Source organism: Athene noctua, chromosome 1 (assembly GCF_965140245.1).
Source record: "Athene noctua chromosome 1, bAthNoc1.hap1.1, whole genome shotgun sequence".
Classification (NCBI taxonomy): domain Eukaryota; kingdom Metazoa; phylum Chordata; class Aves; order Strigiformes; family Strigidae; genus Athene; species Athene noctua.
Window position 1 is genome coordinate 122207364 of NC_134037.1, and position 21478 is coordinate 122228841.

At 37.7% G+C, this 21478-nt stretch overlaps 1 protein-coding gene across 22 annotated transcripts in view; it reads left to right on the plus strand.

Annotated features, from left to right (window-relative positions):
- PLCB4 (phospholipase C beta 4) overlaps positions 1-21478 on the plus strand; it is a 220632-nt gene that overhangs the window by 180096 nt on the left and 19058 nt on the right. For 21 of the 22 annotated variants that reach the window (XM_074913462.1, XM_074914048.1, XM_074913212.1 and 18 more), the window contains 6 exons: positions 4251-4339; positions 4766-4916; positions 7651-7700; positions 7822-7887; positions 15604-15719; positions 20204-20279. In XM_074913462.1, coding sequence (XP_074769563.1) covers positions 4251-4339; positions 4766-4916; positions 7651-7700; positions 7822-7887; positions 15604-15719; positions 20204-20279 — 548 coding nt within the window. The remainder of the gene's footprint in view (positions 1-4250; positions 4340-4765; positions 4917-7650; positions 7701-7821; positions 7888-15603; positions 15720-20203; positions 20280-21478) is intronic. The other variant, XR_012634300.1, reaches the window with a different exon arrangement.

Below are 21478 nucleotides of genomic sequence, written 5' to 3' on the forward strand. Positions count from 1 at the left end.
GTTGACATTTTAGGAAGATTCTGCTGATTTTACTTTTTTTTGTTTATTACGTTATTTCTGACATAAATATTTGTAAGGCTAACATGTACTTTAACTACATTGTTTGGCCTATTGGTGTATAAACAATTGATGCAGAAGCTAGTCATGTTTATTCAAATAAAACCACTTTTGTATTCTCGAGAATATTGGCATATTGTTAACAATGGACAGTGAAATGGTTTAGTGTCCAAAACCCTTCTGCATTTTTCTCTCCCAATTTTACATGTTTTTAGTGTGGTTTAATTATTTTGGGGTTTTCAAGAAAGTAATTTTTAATGTGAGCCATTTCCATGATCAGGTTGGCTGGGCCGTGGTCATTTATACTGAGTGGTGGCAAATTGCCACATGTGGCTAGGAACAAACAGCTGAGAATAGTCATTACACCACTTAAATCAGTGTAATGGGCAAGTTCACCCTGAAGGTGTACCTCTGGGAAATGTTTTCTTCACTGCAGATGAAATTTGCTTGTACATTAGACAATAAAAATTTAAAACTGTAAAATAGAAATTGCACTAAATGTTAGTGCTCTGACTCTGCAGCAAAATGAAGTTCACCTTAGAGTTGATTGGTGAAAACGTTACTGATAGAAATGATGTTTTGCTCTTTGCAAAAATGATTGCTGTCTTATGCAGAGCATTACTGCGACTTCTCTGAGTGTCATTTCCATAGTATAAACTGGAGAAAGGGAAGACTTACTTGATATAATAGTGTATCTTCCAGTCTATATTTGCTGGTATTTATCTAAGCTTTAAAAAAAATGAATGAGCCTAGACTTCAGTAACAAGATTTTGTGGGAAAAGTTAAGCATTTACAGAAGCCTTTGTGTTGTTCATATGTGGAAATCCTGATTGCTGGCAAGTCAGCTGGAGTTTTGCCACAGGTCTTGGAGCACTACCATGCCTTTATGCAGCATGTTTCATCTACAGTATTTAACTTCAGGGACTTTGTCTCAAGACAAATTTGAGCTTCTGTATAAGCTTGAGATTCTCAAGGCAGTAATTGAACTATGAATTTAAGGAACACATTTAAGCATGTGCTTTAACTCTTTCCTGAACTTCAGCTGTTGTCAGTAAATGACCCAGTTAAAACATTTTCTAAACTAGGGACATGCTTCTGATTTAGGATTGATGTTCTTCTGAATAATACCACACTTTTTCTAAAAGTAGAATTTAAACTTTGCAGAGTTGGAGGTGGCTGAAGCTGCTGTGTATACAGGTCACGTAGGGAAAAAAGTATTTCTGTTTTCTTTTTTAAACTGTGTATACAGATGCAGAACTGAAAGACTTCTTCCTCAAAGATAATTTGAACACCAGTTTAGACTTTGCAAATTGTGTACAATTCAGTACTGGTTGATCTACTACATTGTCAGCATTTCTACATGTAGGTGGTACATGGTGGTTTGTCTGGCAGAGGTGAGGACATAGAAAATCATAACTACCCCTAAGTAACAGTGTCATTACAATAAAATGCTACTAGAATGAGAGAACTGGTTGTCATAGCTTACTGTCTGTGTGGGGAAAAACAGACTCCATATTAACATGAACTAAATTAGTTCAATTATTAGTTCTCCTTTCCCTTCTGAGATAGTTTTGATGCGTCTTGTGTATTTTTCTCATTGATAATAGAACAATGTCATGATGAACAACTGGGAAGTAACTTTTGACAATTGGGTGAAGTCATTACTATTCTGTTGGCATGTGTTTTTTATTTACTTATCTGCAGTGTGAACTTCTTTTTGTTTTATGAGCTATCATTAGGATCTCCATGGTTGTTTTAGCAAACTGGTAGGAAAGTATAACTCAATTCAATAGCTGCCTACTTTTTTTATTTTTAACCTGTATGAGCACCGAATAATAGCTAGAATGGGTAATGTACTGTAGGCTTTAAAAGATGCATAATTTTATTTTTCATTTAACTTAGTAATTTCTTGTAGTTTATTTGCATCAGCTACTCTGCTCACAGTAAAACACAATACTGGCATAAATGAATGCAGATGAAGTAGCATTCTCCAAAGAGAAGCTTCTGTACTAGAAGTCTGTATGTAAGTAAACATGGCTACTTAGGTTAGTGGTTAGAGTCCCCTGTAATGTACTCTCCCAGTGACTTTCCTAGTTTTCTATTTAATTGCGATTCTTCTACAAAATGCTATCCCCCACCCCCACCTTACCTCACTGAGGAGAAGGAGGAACGTAAGCAGAGGACAAATGACAATATGAGCAGCAGTGATGAGTCACATCCCTCTTGTAGAAATGCTGACCCTTTGGTGATGTGCTTGTATGGTTAGTAATACAATTTACAAAGGGTCTTGCTCTCCCAGACATGTTAGTCATTTTTACCTTGAAGCTGGTGATAATCAGGTTCCGTTTTCAAATGACGCATCATGTTAGCAGGGTAGTCCTGGATTTTCATTGAAGAGTGTGTGCCAAGGACAAAAAGACATACTTATGAAGTTAGGGAAAGGGGAAACAGTGCTGAGCTACAAGGCTATTGTTACAGCTGAAAATAACTTCTGCATGGTTTTTGTGTATAGGAAGTAAGTTTCAGAAGACGTCGTTGGGTCATACAGTTGTTGGAGGCAACCTGTTTGTGTAGATAGAGCTGTCAAGGGTAAATGCTGTGTGTATAATACAACTTTTGTTGTAATGGGAGCTCTGTGCTTTTTTTTTTTGCTTGAGAAATGCAACCAGTAAGTTCAGAGGGACATTTCATAGAACAGCTTAGGTTGAAAGGAAGATGATACAGTCCAGCCCCTAGTTTGCACAAGAAGGATAGCAAGTTTCTTTGCAAAGCTTTGGATGAGTTGGTTATTTTACAGTCCTGGTCAGTGGACCATCTTCTCTGTCTTGCATCATTCTAAGCTAACTTGGAAAATGGCTGAAAGGATGACATGAAACATGGGCAAAATTCCAACGATGATAAAAACAGTGAGTGTCAGAACTGTCATAGCATAATAGGTCATTATTTCTGCAAGTGAGGCCATCTAGAATATAAGGGTATAAAAGCATTTATCTTGTACTCATAAGCAGCCAAAAATAGGGCTTTGCAGCATTCTGCAAAGAAACAGCTTTCTTGCAAGTGAAGCACTTTCATGCTCCTCCTAATGGTCATGACAAAAAACCTGAGTTAATTAAATGACAATATTTTGTAGTGAATGATGAGTCAGTTGGGCTGCAGCGTCCAGACTTCCTTTCTTAAATTACTGCTCTGACAAGGAAGGCTTATTAACTGAGATCAGTGACCCTTTTCTCTGTAATATTGAAGTTAAAGTTTCAGAGGGATCATCAAAACAGATCACTGCTGTGGTCTCTGAATGCGTTATTATTGTAGGTGCTGAATCACTTTAATTTCTAAAATAATTTCTTGCTGTGGAAGGCCTCCTTTGCCATTTGTGAATTCTTTGACTGTTGAAATTAAGCGTGGAAAGGGATTAATCAATATGCAGATAAAGATTCATGTGTCTTTGTCTTCCTGTAAACCTATGCTTGCACATTGATCACTGCATATGAAAAACAGATTCAATAATCTATACGGTATGTGGTGCTGGGTAGCGCTGTGATACCACTGGTGGTACTGTGTCATGTGCCAGATTCGGATACTGGTCATTATAATTCATAGAAAAGCCATTTCACAGCCTGTCATGTTCCAGACATGGAGCATCACAAAGGTGATTCCGAACAGATTTCCCCGATTATTTTAACCACCCATCTGAAACTGTTGTTTAGTGAGGAAATACAAGAGCATTTTCTCCAAGTCCCTGCAGTCCCAAGTCAGTCAGTCCTGCCTCCCAACAACCAAGAGGCAAAGTTGTTAGTTCTTTGTGGCTCAGGAGATCCTGTCCTGGTCTCAAATGCTAGTGTCATCAGCTGGGAGTATGTTAGGGTAACTTGGGTCTGATGGAGTCAGTGTGTTTTTCCGAAACAAGGTATCTGGATTGATACTACTCCGTTGGTGTATTAGAAACTGATTCATGTTCCTAGTGTGTTCAAGTGCTGTGGCGATGAGTGCTTTCACAGAATCTTCTAGGTTGGAAAAGACCTTGAAGATCATCTAGTCCAACCATGCTTTCAGTCCTGCCAAGTTCACTATTGAAAGTTGGACTATTGTTGCAAGCCATAGCTCATAACAACAAGCAGTAGAATAAAGCTCTTTTAAAAGATTAATTTCCAAATGCCTCCAAAGATCAAAAAAAGTTGATTTTTTTTTTCTTACAGATATTGTGGATGCTTTATCAGATCCAAAGAAATTTTTGTCTATTACAGAAAAAAGAGCAGACCAAATGAGAGCTATGGGTATTGAAACTGTAAGTGGAACTTAATGACAAATACAGTCCATTTATGTTCATGCTCTGTTCTTTTTTTAAAATTAAACCAGTCCTTCTCCAATCGATGCATGTTACCTTATAATTTGTCATTTTCAACTATAAGCCTCTTTGTCGTGCTCTGAAATTAATTGTTAGTTAACATGTACTGAAATACCATTCCCTAACTGGCTTTTCATGGATGATACTAACACGTCCCTTAGAAGTAGAAATTTTAAGAAATGAGAAATTTTAGTAGGTATCAATTTAAAATAGGTTACAAATACTGAGTATCGTGTTGTTTGAAAGTATGTTGCAATTTTCTTAATTATGCTTAAAGTAAGCAAGTTCAGAAATTTCCCATGCCCCAACTTTTATACTACAGGTAAAACAACAATTAATTAAAAATGATGTGAATGTTTCTTTCAGAGTGATATAGCTGATGTACCAAATGACACATCAAAGAATGATAGGAAAGGAAAAGCCAATAATGCCAAAGCCAACGTAACGCCTCAGAGTAGCTCTGAACTTCGACCAAGTACCACTGCAGGCTTTGGATCTGGAACCGATGCTAAGAAAGGTAGACAAAAATCACGTGCCACTCCCTCAGTTCTGAAGTGATTCAGAAAGTCACAGAAATGCTCATTACTCAATTTTAGTTTCGCAGTTCTACTCATTCTTGCCCTTTCAGAAGGTAACTTCTTTTGCCATTGAGAATGGTCTTTGTCTACAAATAAATTACAAATAAATTTTGCGTATTATTATAATGGCTGTATAAAGCCAATACAGCTTTATTTTACTAAGTGACCTCTTTGTGTAGCTCATACCTACTGCCAATAGCAGTAACCCACATGATTCTGGGAGTAGTTTACTAAAGATCTACTGGAGGAATGCCAATGAGAATGACTATTTTCTGACATACTCCACAGAAGAAACTCTTCTGCTTTTTTTTTCTCCCTCTGCAAATCCCTTGGCAGAGTTGCAGATTTAAGTAATTAAAGGTATTTAGAATTCACTGGATTCTATAGAGATTTCCCAACAATTAGAAATGTTTTCAATGTGTGGTCTTACTCTGAATAGTGATTATGGAAATGGCATGTTTATTGTAAAAAATATCCATATTAAATGTGCTCATTTATAAGTGAATAAGTATTTTTTCCTCGCTATTCACTGTTCACTCTACAAAATCATCTTGTAGAGTCAAATGGAATTATTTGTTTCTCACATGTCATTACAGGTAATGAAGATTAAGTGAGAAAACAAATTTGTACAGCTGAATGACACACAATAAATATTTCTGTTAATGGGCGACAAGAATTAGAATCTGGTTCACTCTCTTTCATCTGCCTTGGCCCAAAGGAGTTGATGAGAGTGAAAAGGAGCACTGACTGCTCTTGATCATAAATTTAAGCAGACATGGCTGAATGCACACATGTGAAAGGATCTCTTGAGAAACAAGATGCCATTTCTCTGGAGTCACTTTTGTCAATAAAACAGGTTGTCTCTAGCACCTGAACTCTTTCAGAAAGTTCTTCTCTCGTGTAAGACACAGATTTTTATGCAGTGAGCTAGTTTTCATATTTCATATATCATCACCAAGATGCACAAGTATTAATTTTATTATGCATTAATTAAGCATGAAGTTTGCGGTGGTTGGCAACTAATTCCTGGTTGCCATGGAGTCAGACCTGGTGAACAAAGTAAATGAGTCTGCATTTTAAAATAAAAACCCAAGGAAGTTTTTTTAGAACACAGCACACCTGATGCAGTCCTGGTCTTAAACTGGGATTTTAGTACTTATGTATTCTTGTCTGCAACCATTTTTATCCGTATTCTCGCATGTCAAAATAGAGCTGTTAATTTTTATATTCTGTGTAAGGATCTTTATTTTGTTTTACTTAATCTCTGTGATCTTTTAAGATCTAAAAAATTCTACCACTGTTACAATATACAACTCACCTTGCTATTAGAAATTACATATCCATCAAGATAGGGTGTATGGGGAAGGCTTTCAAATAAACAAGAACATTGGAGTTTTTTATTCTGACTTTCAGTAATTAAGTGATTTGTGGTTTTGAAAACTTCAGCCTCTATCTGTGCCTAAATCTTTTCCAGTCTTATTTACTGATGTTAATATCATATAATTGAGCAGAATCTTATGCTTCTAAGAAAATAAAAAATTCATGTTCCCTAGGGACATTGCCTCCTCCCCCTACCTTTCTTTTTTTTCTAACAGCATCTGAATATTTTCCAGTTAAATTCACCTTAAAAGGCAGAAAGTCCTTTTCAAGGCAGAGGAAATCTTATAGTCCACAGACACTATTAAGAGCAGTTAACTAAATATGTTTGCAGTGTATTTATGTACAGGCAAACATTATTTCTGTAAAAACTAAAAAATAAAAATAAAAAAATATATATGCATTAGAACTCTCATGGCATTGATGACATTTTTATTAATGATTGCATGTAGGATGTGCTTTATTTTAAAAAAAAGTCCTAACATGTCACAAAGTATTTATTAAAGCATAGACATGAAATGATATTGGGTTTTGTTTGCATTGCAGTTAAGGTGATCAAAATACATTTTCATTCATCTAAATAGTACTGTTGTTCTTGTGTGATAGATTTGATTGTCGTATTGAATTTTCATTAGAATTTTCACTTATGATTTTGAGTTTCTTGTCCATTTTTAACTCTCCTTTAGTCTTGAGTGTACTGTTGCTCCTTTTCTCATAGTCTGATATTAACAAAAATGCAGATTTTTACCTCCATTAGCATACAGGCTGTACATGAATTTTCACTCCTGTGATATTTATGTTTTAAATTGAGGAGAAGTAGTATACCTAACTTCAGTTAACTCTTTATGTAGTCATATAGAACCTTACCCAAGAAGCCTCCGCCCTGAAATGAGCGGTGCCAGAACAGTCTCCAGCTATGGACCAAAATTCTGAAGTTTGCATGGATCAATTATAATGTACATAAATGGTTTTCTGTGTTTTCAGAAAAGGAGCTTTTTCAGTTCTTAGGTTGCTGTGTTTTGACACTTCAGTCCAAAACTGTATGTGATTCAAATACACCATTGATCCATTTCTTTTTTCACAAGACAATGTATTGAGCAGTGCATTTGAAAAGGAAATTAACTGTATCTTAGCCATATCTTGATTAAGAATTTTGTCATTAACCTACAATTATTTTTTACGTGACAAAAACCATTAAATAAATGCTAACTTAAATGTAGGTTTCTGTGGTAAATTTAAATTGAGATATACTAGTGTTTATGAAGTTTTAGATAAACTGTATCAATACTTTCCTAGGTATAGACCTTATTCCCCAAGTGAAGATAGAAGATTTGAAGCAAATGAAGGTAAGTATGGACACAAGCTTTTCAAGATGCATTCCTCATTATTTGTTTAAAGTAGCCAGAATTTTATCTAGTTAAAGTCAATATAATCGCAGAAAAATTGATCCAACTTCTCCTTTTGCAGGCTTATATAAAGCATTTAAAGAAACAGCAGAAAGAACTTAATGCCTTAAAGAAGAAACATGCAAAGGTATGATCATGAAGAGCTCTCTGAGCCACACATTCTAATTAAAAAAAAGTTACAGCACTCACGAGCAGAGACAGCTCCTAATTAGATTGTAGGGGAAAAAATGAGGAACAGTAGCTGGACCACCAAGAAAGGCATGTATGTTTTAAATGTGCTGGAATATGCTCCAGTGAGAAAATCTTCCCTTTATCAGCCATTTGTCTGTCTCCCTGAGTTTTGGTGCACATTTGTTTGATCCCTATAAGCATCCAAAGCTCACCTTTTTCAGGGAATGATTTTATTTAGCTCTCTCTTGCATGACATATTGACAGGCAGCTTGGAAAATAAGGCAGTAATGATGTTGAGAGGGTGCTGCGTTGAAAACGGGCATTGGAGAAACTGCAAAATCACCAGAGAGAACTGGAATGTGTAACTGAAAAATGAAATGCCCTATTCCTCCTCACTTATATCTGCTAATCGCTTCTTAGTCAGCTTTTTGCTTGGTACTCTTGGCAGTGGTGTCCCAAATATGTGCAACACTGTCGCAAATATACTTTACATTAGAAAATCACAGCCAATTTTCTTCTGCCTTTGATCATTAGAAAACCATCGTTCATGTTACAGAAAGAGGCATAACAAGGGAAGAAAGTATCTTAAGTTTTGAATTTTGGTTGTACATACAAATTAATGCTGGGCTTTTGGGGCATTTATTCCCTTGCTCTCTTTGATAGCAGATTTCATTGCAGGTCTGATGTAATGTAGTTGTCTGGCCATTTTCAGTATCAGTCTTTGTGTTTATTTTCATGACTGTTGTTTGGGCGTGGGACTTTGTGTCTGGACAATGAAGTATGAAGAAATTACTTTCACTAATCGGCACTTTTGTAGAGCTTTTGGTATTAAAAGTAGTATAAGAAAATGAAACAGTTACATTTCAGACTCCCTACTGACTCCATACAGAAGGGAAACAAGTGATTTCTCCATTTTAGTGTGTGCAAAGCTGACACTCAAGAAAGTCTGTCATCCACATTTCTGGGCATGGACTAGTAACTAGACCTTCATAGGGTTGATCTTTTAGGGGGCTGCTTATTTTTAAACACTACTTTCTCATTCATTGGACAACATCCAGCAGTTCGCTATAGCAGCTTTTTGCAAATGAAAGTGGTACCATGGTTACATAGAAAACAGCCACACTCAATGATCTGTGTCCCAGATATGTGTGACCCACAGTAGTGTAAGGATATCTGAGCCAAGACTGCACTTGCTAATGTTAAAAAAATTGATCCATCTGTTCAGGCTTGCACTTGCTTCCTCTAATGTGAGGAAAAAATTGCCAGCCACAATCTGAAAATGCTGTGTGCTCAGAAGGGCTTTCAGCATTAGCTCAAGCACAGCTATTTTAGATCTGAGCCAGCCTGTGTCCTGCTGGTCTTAAGTACAGAGTGCAAGTCTGTCCTAACAAGAAAGTGCCTGTCTAGAGCATGCCTTGCTAAAGGTTCCAGTAAGGGCGACTTCTTCGATTTGGAGAGTGTCTGAGCAGAAAAGTGCAGGCATATTAGCTCACAGATGATCATAGGGAAGTGCTTGGTGTACTCATCACTGTTTTCAATGCATCTGATCAGTTGGGATGGACTGGGAGAGCTTTGCAGTCAGTTATCCATGATCAGCTTGAGGAAGCCTGTGTATTAAGCAGACGGAATTGAAGAACCAGACATAGGTTGACTCTCATTTAACCACAGACACCCCACAGATCTGGAGGAATAAGTAAACAGAAGGGAATTTTTTGTGTTGTTTAAGGGAACAAAAGCCCAATACTTTTCTATCTAAAGTTGGAAATTGCATTATGGAAAATGAATACATGCAAGTGTAGAAGAGAGAGAGGAAGGAGCTCTGATCTAAGCAGTGTAGGAGCTAATCTGTAGCCCTGGGCAGAGCTAGCTAAGGAAGACGACAGCAGTAAGGGTCCCTTTTACTGACAACATCCGCTCAGTGCAGAGAAGTATCAGCAGCTCCACTGAAATGCTGGCTGGCAGAAGTTGGTTGCTCTGTATAAAATCGTATCAGCATCTGTTTTCTCAGATTATAGGATTGTTAGAGACACCACATTTCCAGATTAATACAAAAATTAACTGGTGCAGGTCTTTTCAGGATGTGACACTGTGACACTCTTTGATGCTATCTTTCTTTTTATTTACTTCTGTTCAGTGTTTCAGCCATTTTGACTCCAGCAGCACAATAAAATTCTCCTAACATCCCTCTACATATTATCACTAATTTGTTTTTCCTACATGGCATAGCTCCTTACAACTGTAATACCTCGTATACACACACACACACAGAGACACATCACACACTGTGGCTTGGCTTTACGACGGTTTTGTTACTAATCCATCTTTTAAAGAAAAAGTTGTTTGCGCAGGTGGAGATGAAGTCTTCACTGTTGCTTTTTGCTTTTGTGTAGGAAAAATAAGACATCTAGTCTAAGTAGGGTAGAGATCATTAGATTGGCAGAAAGGTCACTCTTCTTAGTATCAATCATTACTAGTCAGCCAGTCTGTGACTGATAGAATTAAATTTGCCCGTTTCCTAATGTCAGATTAGTGGCTTGCAAAAAAAGTGCAGAATTTTGGTTTTCACAAAGTCTGTGAGAAGTTAGGAGTTGAGATTTCGCTCAGAATTGAGAATTATGTGTGAGGTACATATATAAAGCTCTACAAAGATGGGACAATGCTTTTAAAGAAATCTGAAAGGGCTGTAAGAGAATAATAGAGCAAGTAGTAATTAAAGGCAGGATGAACTGTAACAAATACTGGAGAGTGTCAGTATTTCACAGCAAGTTCAGTTTCAGAGTCAGTGTGCAAAGTATAGTTTCTCTGCTTCAGAGAATCGTAGAGAAGGTTGGGTTAGAAGGGGCCTTTAAAGGTCATCTAGTCCAACCCCCCTGCAATGAGCAGGGACATCTTCACCTAGATCAGGTTGCTCAGAGCCCCGTCCAACCTGGCCTTGAATGTTTCCAGGGATGGGGCATCTACCACCTCTCTGGACAACTGGTGCCAGTGTTTCACCACCCTCATGGTAAAAGATGTCTTCCTTATATCTAGCCAGAAGAAGCTGTTCAGTTCTTCAATGGAGCTGTTGCCTCTAGTTTTTGAACCAAATCCTCTGCTTAGTTTGTGGCCTGTCTGTGAAGGAAGAGGCAGTTAAAGTGTGGAGAATGAATATTCTCCAAGTTGGTTTAGTCTCTGCAAAGGTAAGCTGGCCTGAGTATTACTCAGGTAGCATCGTGCTGCTGTTGGGATTGCTGAAAAACAGATGATTGCTCTTGTGAGCAAAGAACACGATCCAGACCTCAGCCCATCGACTTGCACTGTGAAGTAGATTCACCTAACAGGACATTCTGAATCTGGAATAAGGCAGATCACTGTGAGAATGTACGCAAAGAACGTAGGACAAGCCCAGAAGTAGGAAGCTAACACAGATTTCTTTGATGATACCATGAGAAATACAGTATTTTTATGGAGGAACATGTTGAAAGGATTATATGTAAATCTTTGTACTTAACTCTTAGGGCAAATTCTTTGTCATCTGTTGGACAGTGAGCAAAGCTGGTCCTATAAGCTGGGACAGGGAGAGGAAAGAAATGAGTAAGTGTCCCTGTCAAGAAATGGATGAGCTTCCTCAAGAATCCTCACATTCGCAAAAAGAAATGGGAAAAAAATGTTACTTTTAAAGAAATGACTGTCACTGTTATTTTATTGCCTGAGATTACTGAGGTGCCACAGGAATCAGTGGGATCTGAGAAACTGGTGCCAGAAGGCGTCTGGGATTCTGTCTGCATGACAGATTACATCATGGTCATGTTCTGTCACTTTAAAGTAGATAAGTAGCTGCTGCGAGGAGTTTGAAATTGTTGAACTGTGTTCTATTACATCGTCTATAATACTGCCATTATTTAAAGGACAGTGAGGCAGTAGTGGCAAGTTCTTCAAAAGTACAGAAAGCAACAAAGATATTCTATCCTTCATGGGTCTGTTTAAAATCCAGGCATGTGAAATGCACCTTTTTGACACCATTAGACAGGCGTGCCAGCAGGCAAAACAGAATACTTTTGTAGTGGCACTTCTTCTGCAAGATATCAACATCTGATACTGTAGTATTCCTTTTGTTTGACTCTTGAAAACCAGTGGCAAATTAACATAATGGTCACGATCTGAAAAAAAATTTCATGTTAGCAGTAACTTTCTCATGAATCTTAGGTCTGTTAACCTGTGCTTTTGGTGATTTTGTGTCCAGCCACTTCTACATATTGCAGAAATGTTTTTCTTTAAACAGTGCATTCATAAAAATGCCTACACTGAGCAGCTTCTGAAAGTACTTCTAGACTACATTGCCTGAAGTAACTTTAATCTCCCAGTATGAATATTAATGTGCAGCTGCAGAATGGCTGATGTGTCTGATGTCCACTGGTTTATATCTTTTTTATCAAGTTAGATCTTCAGCAGTGGCTAGATGAATGATCTGGGGTGCCATCACGGGTAGATGGTCTATAAAGGCAAGCAGATGTGCATATGTAAGTCTCAGTCACTGATTTAATCTGTTAGCAGCCTGCTTCCATGGGCCCCTACTGAATTTTAATATTTTGTAGGAATGTCACGTAGTTTTTGTGCTGCTTGGGTTAGACAGAAGAGGAAGGATACTGAGGGATTATCTTGATATATTCTCTAACAGTCAACAGCACAACAGATGATTGTGATGTACAGTTCTAGCAGTTTCAGACAAGACAGTGATAGTCACAAATGTCCCCTTAAGGAATTTAATATGGCCATAGACAGTAACCAGAATTTGCATATTTACCACCCAAAAATATAAATCCCAGAATTCATCTCCTGCACATTTATATTGACATTGCATATATGTGCTGTTTGAAATAAAGCCTAGTAAAAAAAAAAAAAAAACAAAACATAATGATCTCAATTTCACAATGCAAAAGCAGCAGTACCAAAGACTGTGGGACTCTAGATTATTAAAGTTCTGCAAAATGGATTGGTGATTTGGAAATGATAATTTCTTTTTCTCTGTTTCCTCATTTTCATATTCTGTAATGAGAATCCTCCAGACCATTTTTCAGTTATATGCAGGAGTATTTGTATTGCTTCAAAGAGATACCAGACAGGAATATCACTTTGCATCATAGGAACTTACTTCCTTTTCTCTTAAATAGACTGAATTGTGATTTCCACCCCTGCCCCCCCAGTGGAACTACATATGATTCTTTACTTTTCCACATGGATAATCTTGCTGTGATTTGAGTCTAGTTATATCAATTAGGTGGCCTCTCAGAACCCTGGCTGAACTATGGCTTCGGTCTGTAGTATCATTAAATGTGGTTTGTGAACATATTTCTGAACTCAAACTGCAAATTCACTGGACTTGAGGAAATTATGAGAGACCCGGCTGAGGACACTTTTATCTGCAAACATATTCTGGACCAATAGAACACATTACCACCTGAAATTTTGTTTGCATCTGCAAAAAAAAAAAAAAAAAAAGAGGGTGTTTTAAGATGCTATAGACCAAACTCCTATTTCTTAGAATCTTGACAGAAATTTGGGATGCAGAAGTTTGTGATAAATTTTCCTTTGAGCATTGACAGAAAATCACACTAACATCAGCTAACCCATTTTAAATAGTGTGCCAGGGGTTGAAGGTCATACAATTCAAGGGACCTCTGGTAGGGTGTTGCCTCCTAGTACTCTTTGTGCCATGCATGTGGAGGTTGTTAGTAGCCTGTCTTCCTCTTCAAGCTCTTTATATTGTGCACGAACAAATGCATGTTCCATGAACTGGAGGGGGAGGTGGACTAGGGAGGGAATGAGGGGGATATATCTGTTTCAGATACAAAATAGAGTTGTGCATGAGCAGTAAGTAGCAGGAAAGAGGAGTCTGCAAAAATTACAGTGAGTTTGTGATAAAGTGAGAAGGCATAAATCACTGTTGTCCTGAGGGAAAAGCAGGGACTCTAGCTCTATGTGATATGCCCTTGCAGATGATGGAGGAGTGTCACATGAGTGGGCAGATGTCTCATGCTTTGCAATGTTTGCGCTTAGTCTTTTATAGCAAGAATTGTATTGTCTCTCTAGGGGAGAGTGGGTAGTTTGTGAGATGCTCTCAGTCACTTCACCTCTGGGATGGCTGGTGCTGTCAAGCTTATGTCATTCTTTTCACTGTCCATATTTTGTTCCTACTTTGTTAGTCAGTGTAAATACTCCCTGGTGAAGCTGGCATGTTTTCATGTTGATGGAGTCTATTTGTTCCCCTCATAAATCCTCTGTAGAACAGAAAATTCAGTTGCCCACTCTAAATACAAAATTTGGATGCTGTGCATGTTCCCCAGGGAAGTGCTTGGCAGATGTTGGAATGCTCAGGTACAGCCCAGGGATAGATTTTTAAAAGCATCATAACATTTATATTAATGTTTTGGTAAAAGTGAATATAAAACTCTTTAATTAGCATTTTTAGAGGAAGAAACAGTGATAAGACAAACAGGTGTATAGAAAATAATAACAAAGAGCAGTAGAATAGCAAGGGTAGAATAAATGCAAAATGAGCTATAAAACAAAACAGAGATAAAGCCCTGGAAGAGGCCATATTAATTAATGCAAGGCCTTTTGTCATGATTAGATAAAATGTGGAGTAATTGGATATTAATAAAACAACGTATATTAACAGCAATTTTTCCTATTGTAATGTAAATTCAATATTTACTGCTCTCTGTGGTAGTTAAATATTTGCATCATTATGAGCAGCTGTTCTGATAAAGGAGAGTATGAAATCAAGTTCAATAATGAAGTCTACTTGTGAGCACTAAGCGAAGCGTGTTGTTTCTGGTACAGTCTTGTAATGGAAAGGAACTCTGTGTGTGTAACATGCATTAGTGATGCATCTTTTCATCTGGCAATAGTTTTTTCCTCACCTTCCATAGATAACCTTCTCTGCCACTTCACCAATGTAAGTCACATAACTACAGTGGGGACAGCGGGTTAGCATTGCTGCATAATACTCCACAGGTAGTCCTATATGTCCAGTTCATCAGCATGTGCTGTATTATTTGGAGGGGAAAAAAACCAGCAGGTAATGGTTATTTGCAGTCTGCCTGTGTAGTTGAAAGTCATCCTGCACAACTTACTATGGCTTGCAAAGGGAGATGCTCTACAACAAGGTGGAATTTCATTAAAAAATTGCTGCTGTTATTAGGGGTCACGGGCCAGATCTCCAGAATGTCAGTTGTTAATGATTTGATTTTTAGCTAATGTTTGGACCTGAAGCTATTTGATTTTTAGGCCAAGGGGCTAGCACTGCACCTCGGTATGAGATATGTGGAGAAAGGGGGGACTGGGTTGAGTTTTGTTCTCCTCTGCATGCAGAAACTTTGAATTTTACGAGCTGAGCTTGTAAATCTGATTTTGGACATTTGTTCAAAAAGTTAAAGGTTTTTCCCTATCATTCTTTTGTTTTAAGGTATATCATATGTTTAAGGTCCACTACAGATTTTCATCTGTCAAACAAAGAGGAAATGTTTTAGCACTTAATGGTGGAATATCTGGAACCTTTAATAGCAGATGGCTAAACCAGATTAAATTCCATTGTCAAAGTTATCTGTTCATACACTGATATTTTTACACTGTAAGAAAACTAAACATTAAAAATCCAGCAACCTAATTGTAAGGTCCTACTGTTTTCCAGGAGCACAGCGCTATGCAGAAGTTGCACTGCACACAAATTGACAAAATAGTGGCACAATATGATAAAGAAAAGGTATCATACGAGAAAATGTTAGAGAAGGCAATCAAGAAGAAGGGGTAAGATATTGTTTTAAAATTGTTTTTAGACTTAAAATAGATTTTTATTGTTTGTGGTCTGGAATAAAACACTCATAAAAAGGTCATTCAGATGAATGAATTGCAGCTTGAACCAACATCAAACTGAGTATGAGCTGCTTGAAGGCTCTAGCAATGGGCCAGAAATGTTGTACTTACTCTGCCTTTCTCTAGTTCTCTTCTGTCAGAGTTTTAAAAGTAAAAACAAAGGAGTTGCCTCAAATCTTTATTTCTGCGGTCTGATCTGGTCTCACTGCATTTCCCAGGGAATTACACTGTTGTGTTCAGTGAGAGCAGACTAAGGTCCTCAATAGCTCTAATGACCAGAAAGTAGCAATGATTTGATTTTTGGGGAGAAAACTGGCTTCTAAATCCTGAATGGTTTAGAGTAATTGAATTTTTCTGTGCTGTCAAGTTGAAGTTTCTTTTTAACAAAAAAACCCTTCAGATCCTCAACTAGGGTAAATCTCTATTAGTCCTTGACTTCAGTGAAACTATTTAGGTTTGCATTAGCTGATGGCCTGGGACATTACCTGTGTGAATCTCTTAATTGTCCCAGAAAATTTCCTGCAAGATACCGGTGACTTGAATAAGATGTCCCTCGTACAGTCCCATTTGGAATTAGGTAGCAGGACCTGCTGTTGCCTTCCTGCTGTTGTGAAATCTGGCAGCAGTTTCTCCTCTGCACCTCTCACCTTATGACTGGCATTTCACTGAGACAACAGTTTAACCTATAATACTGTGACCTAAAGCAGGAATTATGTTATTTAGTTCTAGATGAAGCTATGCTAATAGTTAGCCTCAATTTCATATTGTTGTCATCTAACAACAGCTGGCAACCAGCTCATTGAATTCTGAACATAGATACCTCTTTGGCATTGAATTTTTCTGCAAATATTTTGTAGTTTATAAATTATTTGGAATGGCAGTGGATTTTGAGTGTGCGTGTTATAAACTTGCAACAGAATACAGATAGAACTGTCAGAAGTAAACAAGGAGAATAAATTATTAAAAGCTCACAAACTCTTTAAAAAGCTCCTGTTGGGGTTTTTTTTTGTCCAGGAAAGCAGAACTGTAAGCACCCAAATACTTCTAATCCAAGTAGTTCCTTCCAGAAAATTACAGAGAGAGAACTACTACAGGACTACTTAATTTAATGTGTCTTTAATTCAATTTCCATTGAATATGACACAGCAAAAGGCTATTGATGTAGCTGGATTTATAATTACAGTCAGGGTATTTACTACATTGTCAGTGAACTAAGCCCTTGGACAGTGCACTGTAATTATCATGGACGGAGAAGGGCTCTTCTGTGCTCTGGTATTTAAGAATCTTTTCTCAGAAGAGCCATGAATTGCTGTTGGCCTGAGAAGAAGCCAGTGCTTCTGCCTGCCTAGGTAAAACAGCAGATGAAGGTGTGTCAGAAAGTTAAAAGTGGTAATGACTGTGTTTGCAGTAAATAGCGGAAAGCACTGGGTAACTATGTTTTCCAGAGTAACCCCAAATGGGACGACTACAAAAGTAGTTGATCATTTGATTCCTAGTTTGAGATCACTTCATTGGCTATTTGTAGTGTCTTGTCTTAATTTTATATCTCTTCCTTCATGGGTGCCAAAGCCTTTATGATCATTTTAATTTATCATTAAAATGTATATTAAAAAAAAAAGTTGGAAAAGACTACTCCAGAAGCAGATCTAGTAATACACAGCAGACACTGTTCCTCACCATGACTCCATACTTTCCATGGACTGCAGAGCTCTCAGTCATCTGATGGCTCTTCAGTGTTACAAGAATACCTATTGGTATCTAATCAACAGCCAAATCAAATCCAGTATTAGCACAGACTTTCTGTATTTAATTCCATATCAAAGTCTTTTGAGGGATTCCTTCAGGGTCATTGTGTATGCAGCCCTGAAAGCCCATTCAGCAAGGTACTTAGGCACACACTTCTCTTCACCCCAACTGTGTGGTGTGTTTAAGGGCATGCTTAAAAGTGAACACATAGGTTGAGACTTAAAGACTTTATTGAACTGAAATGATCTGATGAATAAGGGGTCCTGGGTTCAGTGAGTAGAGGACATGCTCCATTTCCTTGGCTTTAATTTTGGGACTTTTACAAGTAATAAAAGTTGTAAAAGAACACGTAAACTGTGTTTTCAAGGCCTTCATGTTGAGATTGTCAGATACTTCCTGAAAAAAAAGGCACTTTGATAGGTCTGTAGAAGACTGACTTTTCTGACTTTGTTGTGCAGTTTTTCATGGTCCATTTCTGCCACATGGTGTGACAAATGTCAACTGCATATTGTTCAGCAAAGTAGAATTTTTTAATCACATGCTAATTCACTGACAGATGGACAGGATTTTGTTCCCTGTGCTATTTCTGTTGTACACTTCAAATGCTTACAAATCTCAGAGAGGCTTGTGGGGATACGTATGCTCGTGTTCCCTCCTGAAATGGAGTTGAAGGCACATAAAGGTCCTTCTGATTTATCAGGACTGTCCCGAAATTCAAGTGTGTGTGTGTGTGTGTAAGCATGGGCATGTAACACGGGTTTGGGTTGTCCCTGGGTATTTGTTCCCAGCTGTGACTCAGTGGTTTAACCATCACTGTGCCACTGCAGTTGGGGACAATTCTCATTCTGTCCAGCCTGGCTGGAAGTTGCCTTGAGATATAATGAAAGCTGCATTTGCAGAGAAGGGATCAGCCTGGTGGTTTTGATGTTTGGGATTCTGAAAAGTCCAGTGATTGAACCAATTAGGCTAATTTGGGATAAAATCTGTTTGATTCACCTAAGAAGCAGTCTTTTTCATAGTGTATGACAAATCATGTATGAATTATAGACAGACTCTGATAGCAGCTACCCACATGCATAATCAAAGATGCTTTCCAGCTGTTGTGTGGGTTGGTTTTTTTTCAGGCAGAGGTAAGACTGGTCAGAACCTGTCTCTATGGCTTACATGACTTCCAGAGTGTCTCACAAATGAGTGTTAGAAATCTCTACCAATATTTCCTTGCTAGGACTAGAAAATAAATGACTAGTCCTTCTGGTGGCCCTTGGGAACACAAGGTACATCACACTACTATTTCCTGGTACTGCTTGATGATAAAATTTTCTGTTAATTTCCATAAGTTTAGCAGTACCTTGATATTAAAAAGGATTTAAACTTGTTAAGAGTTACATAAATCTCCTTTTCTAGAACAAACATGGATTAATGTTACTGCAGTCAAGCAATAACCATTCTTATTAGGGCCAGCTTCAGATGATAACATTACTGTGGCTCCATCCACTCAGTGGAGTTACACCATTTTACATCAGTGGATAATCCGACACAGAAATATTACAGTGATGTTAAAATAGACTCCTCTGAATATATCGTATCATTCCAGACAAAAACTCAATGACTTCCAATGTGTTCATTTGTATTCTGTTGTAAAAACTCTTCACCACAAAAAAAGGAACAAGAAGATTGGTAAAGATGGAGCTTGTCAGCCTTCAAAAATTTATTGACTTTGGTGAGACAGCAATGGAAATTCCTGTTGTAGCTCCAGTGGAATAGTTTTTCTGTACATCCATCCCAACTAAGTGTGTGGCCCAAGTAATTTGGTTTAGTGAAGGAAATTCTCTGGATGAGAGGTTGAAGTCATCCATTTCCTAACCCATAGGCACGTCAGGGGAGCTTCAGTATGGGGCTCTCTGCAGGCATTTTTCCAGCCTGTTCCTTAGAGTTGTGCACTCTCCAAAAAAGCTTTGCAACTTCCATTCAACCCCATTAACTCTATCCAAACGCAGAGGCCGTGTGCTGTATTCAGCTAATTGCTGGAGTGAGGCCTGTCTTCAACACTTCTTGCTTTCCAAGTCATGTAAGGTATCTAATAGCTTGGATTCATCCACATGGGTTGGTGTGGTCTGCAAGGGTAATGAGGCCCCCTTCTTTGCAACCCATTCACTTCTATTTTCTCACAGAGAGGCACTCACGCTTTCAATAGGCATTCAAATTTAGTGTGTCCAAATTACCCTGTAAGGTAGCTATTCAAATTACTTTTTCTCTGCCTCAAACTAAAAAAAAAAAAAAAAAAAAGTAGCAAAAATTACTTTTAAAACAGAGGATAAAATCATGGCACAGCAGTGAATATGCCTGTAAATTTTCAGGCAGAAACTGGTTTCTCTCTTGGCAAGGTATTTTAAGCCTGGAAAAGGAACCAAGTACCATAAATGGAGATGCTTGACATATTCTCAGCAACAGAATAATTACTGGGCCAATCTAGAATTAATCGCGTGGTGTTTGAATTGAATGATCATTAATCCAACAGTATTTTGTAAGTTGTGAATAAATTGCCAGAAGAAATAATTTCATTCCAATACACTGCAGCACTTCAACTTTTATTAACATTTTAATTAGTAAGAGCTGACTGAATGGGAAGATGTTTAACTTGTGGCACACATTTGCAATTTTCCTTTTTTCAGAGGAAGTAATTGTCTTGAATTGAAGAAAGAAACGGAAATTAAAATTCAGACGTTAACATCAGATCACAAATCTAAGGTAAGCAAACAGCCCATTTTAACACACGCAACATATGAAAGGGAGATTTTGAGACCCAACTGGCAGTTAATTTTCTTGGAAGCATAGGAATGATTTTCAGCAATAATAACACGTTGAAAAGAATGAGCATAATCGAGTGTCTAAAAGAGTTTCCTAAAAAATTGTAAAAAGCAACATCAATTTCCTGCCCTTTTAAAATTAGTGAAGAAATTGCCATATTCATGCCTCATGAAACTAAACCGGTCATTTGTGTCAGTTCTAGCTAAACAAAGAGACTAATATATTCTGTATGAAACTTGGATGCTAAATGCTTTCTCAAAATACATACATAAAGAAGTTTCTTTTTCATTTTCTCTCATTGTCACCATGGACAACACTTGCTAGTCTGTTTCTCAGGGAAGGAGGAGTCCAAGTTGCTCTTGAACCATGTGTTTTCTTATTTCTAGTATTTTTTTTCCTACATTGCTTAGTTGCATTGTTTTCTGCAAGGTACTGGAGAATAGAAATGCTCTGAGACTCAACCTCAGTTCATTTGTAAAAGCTGTTCTCAAGCTGAGATTCATGGCTCACATTGAGTTGCTGAGAGCTGCTTCCTCTATACTTCTGTACCACTACTATGCTCACTGACTTCATATTTCCTTAGAAGGTTTTATCTACCACCTGTTGACATGCTTTCAAGTTTCTGAAAGATACCCAAACTAATGATACATCCATGTACAAAATGATCTGCGGGGAGAGGAGTACAGGGTACTGACCACAAGAGAGTTACTGTAAAAGCTGACACTTGTGAAGAGAATCAGACAAGTATAGAAAATACAAAAGCAACCACATCTCTGAGACTAGAATAAAGTTATTTCCGTCTTTTCTTCTCCTACTTTTATTCTTTGGTATTATTATTTCATGTGAAGAAGATCCTGGTTTTCTAAACAAGGTTTCTTTTCTTGCTGCCTGCTCGAAGATGTAGAAAAATACCCAGAAATAAACCTCGTGTACTGTTTTATCTCACTATCTCCTCCTATGAAAATTCCAGAACTGTTTCCTTAAATAAAAGCAAATTAGTTGAAAACTGGGGGGGGGGGGGGGGGGGGGGGGAAATCATTTCTTAGTGAAATAAACTCTCTGAGGAGCACTGTCATCCAGACATAAGCTCCAAAACTCATTTGAAGTTACACTGTGTAGAAGATTCTTGGCTGTGATCT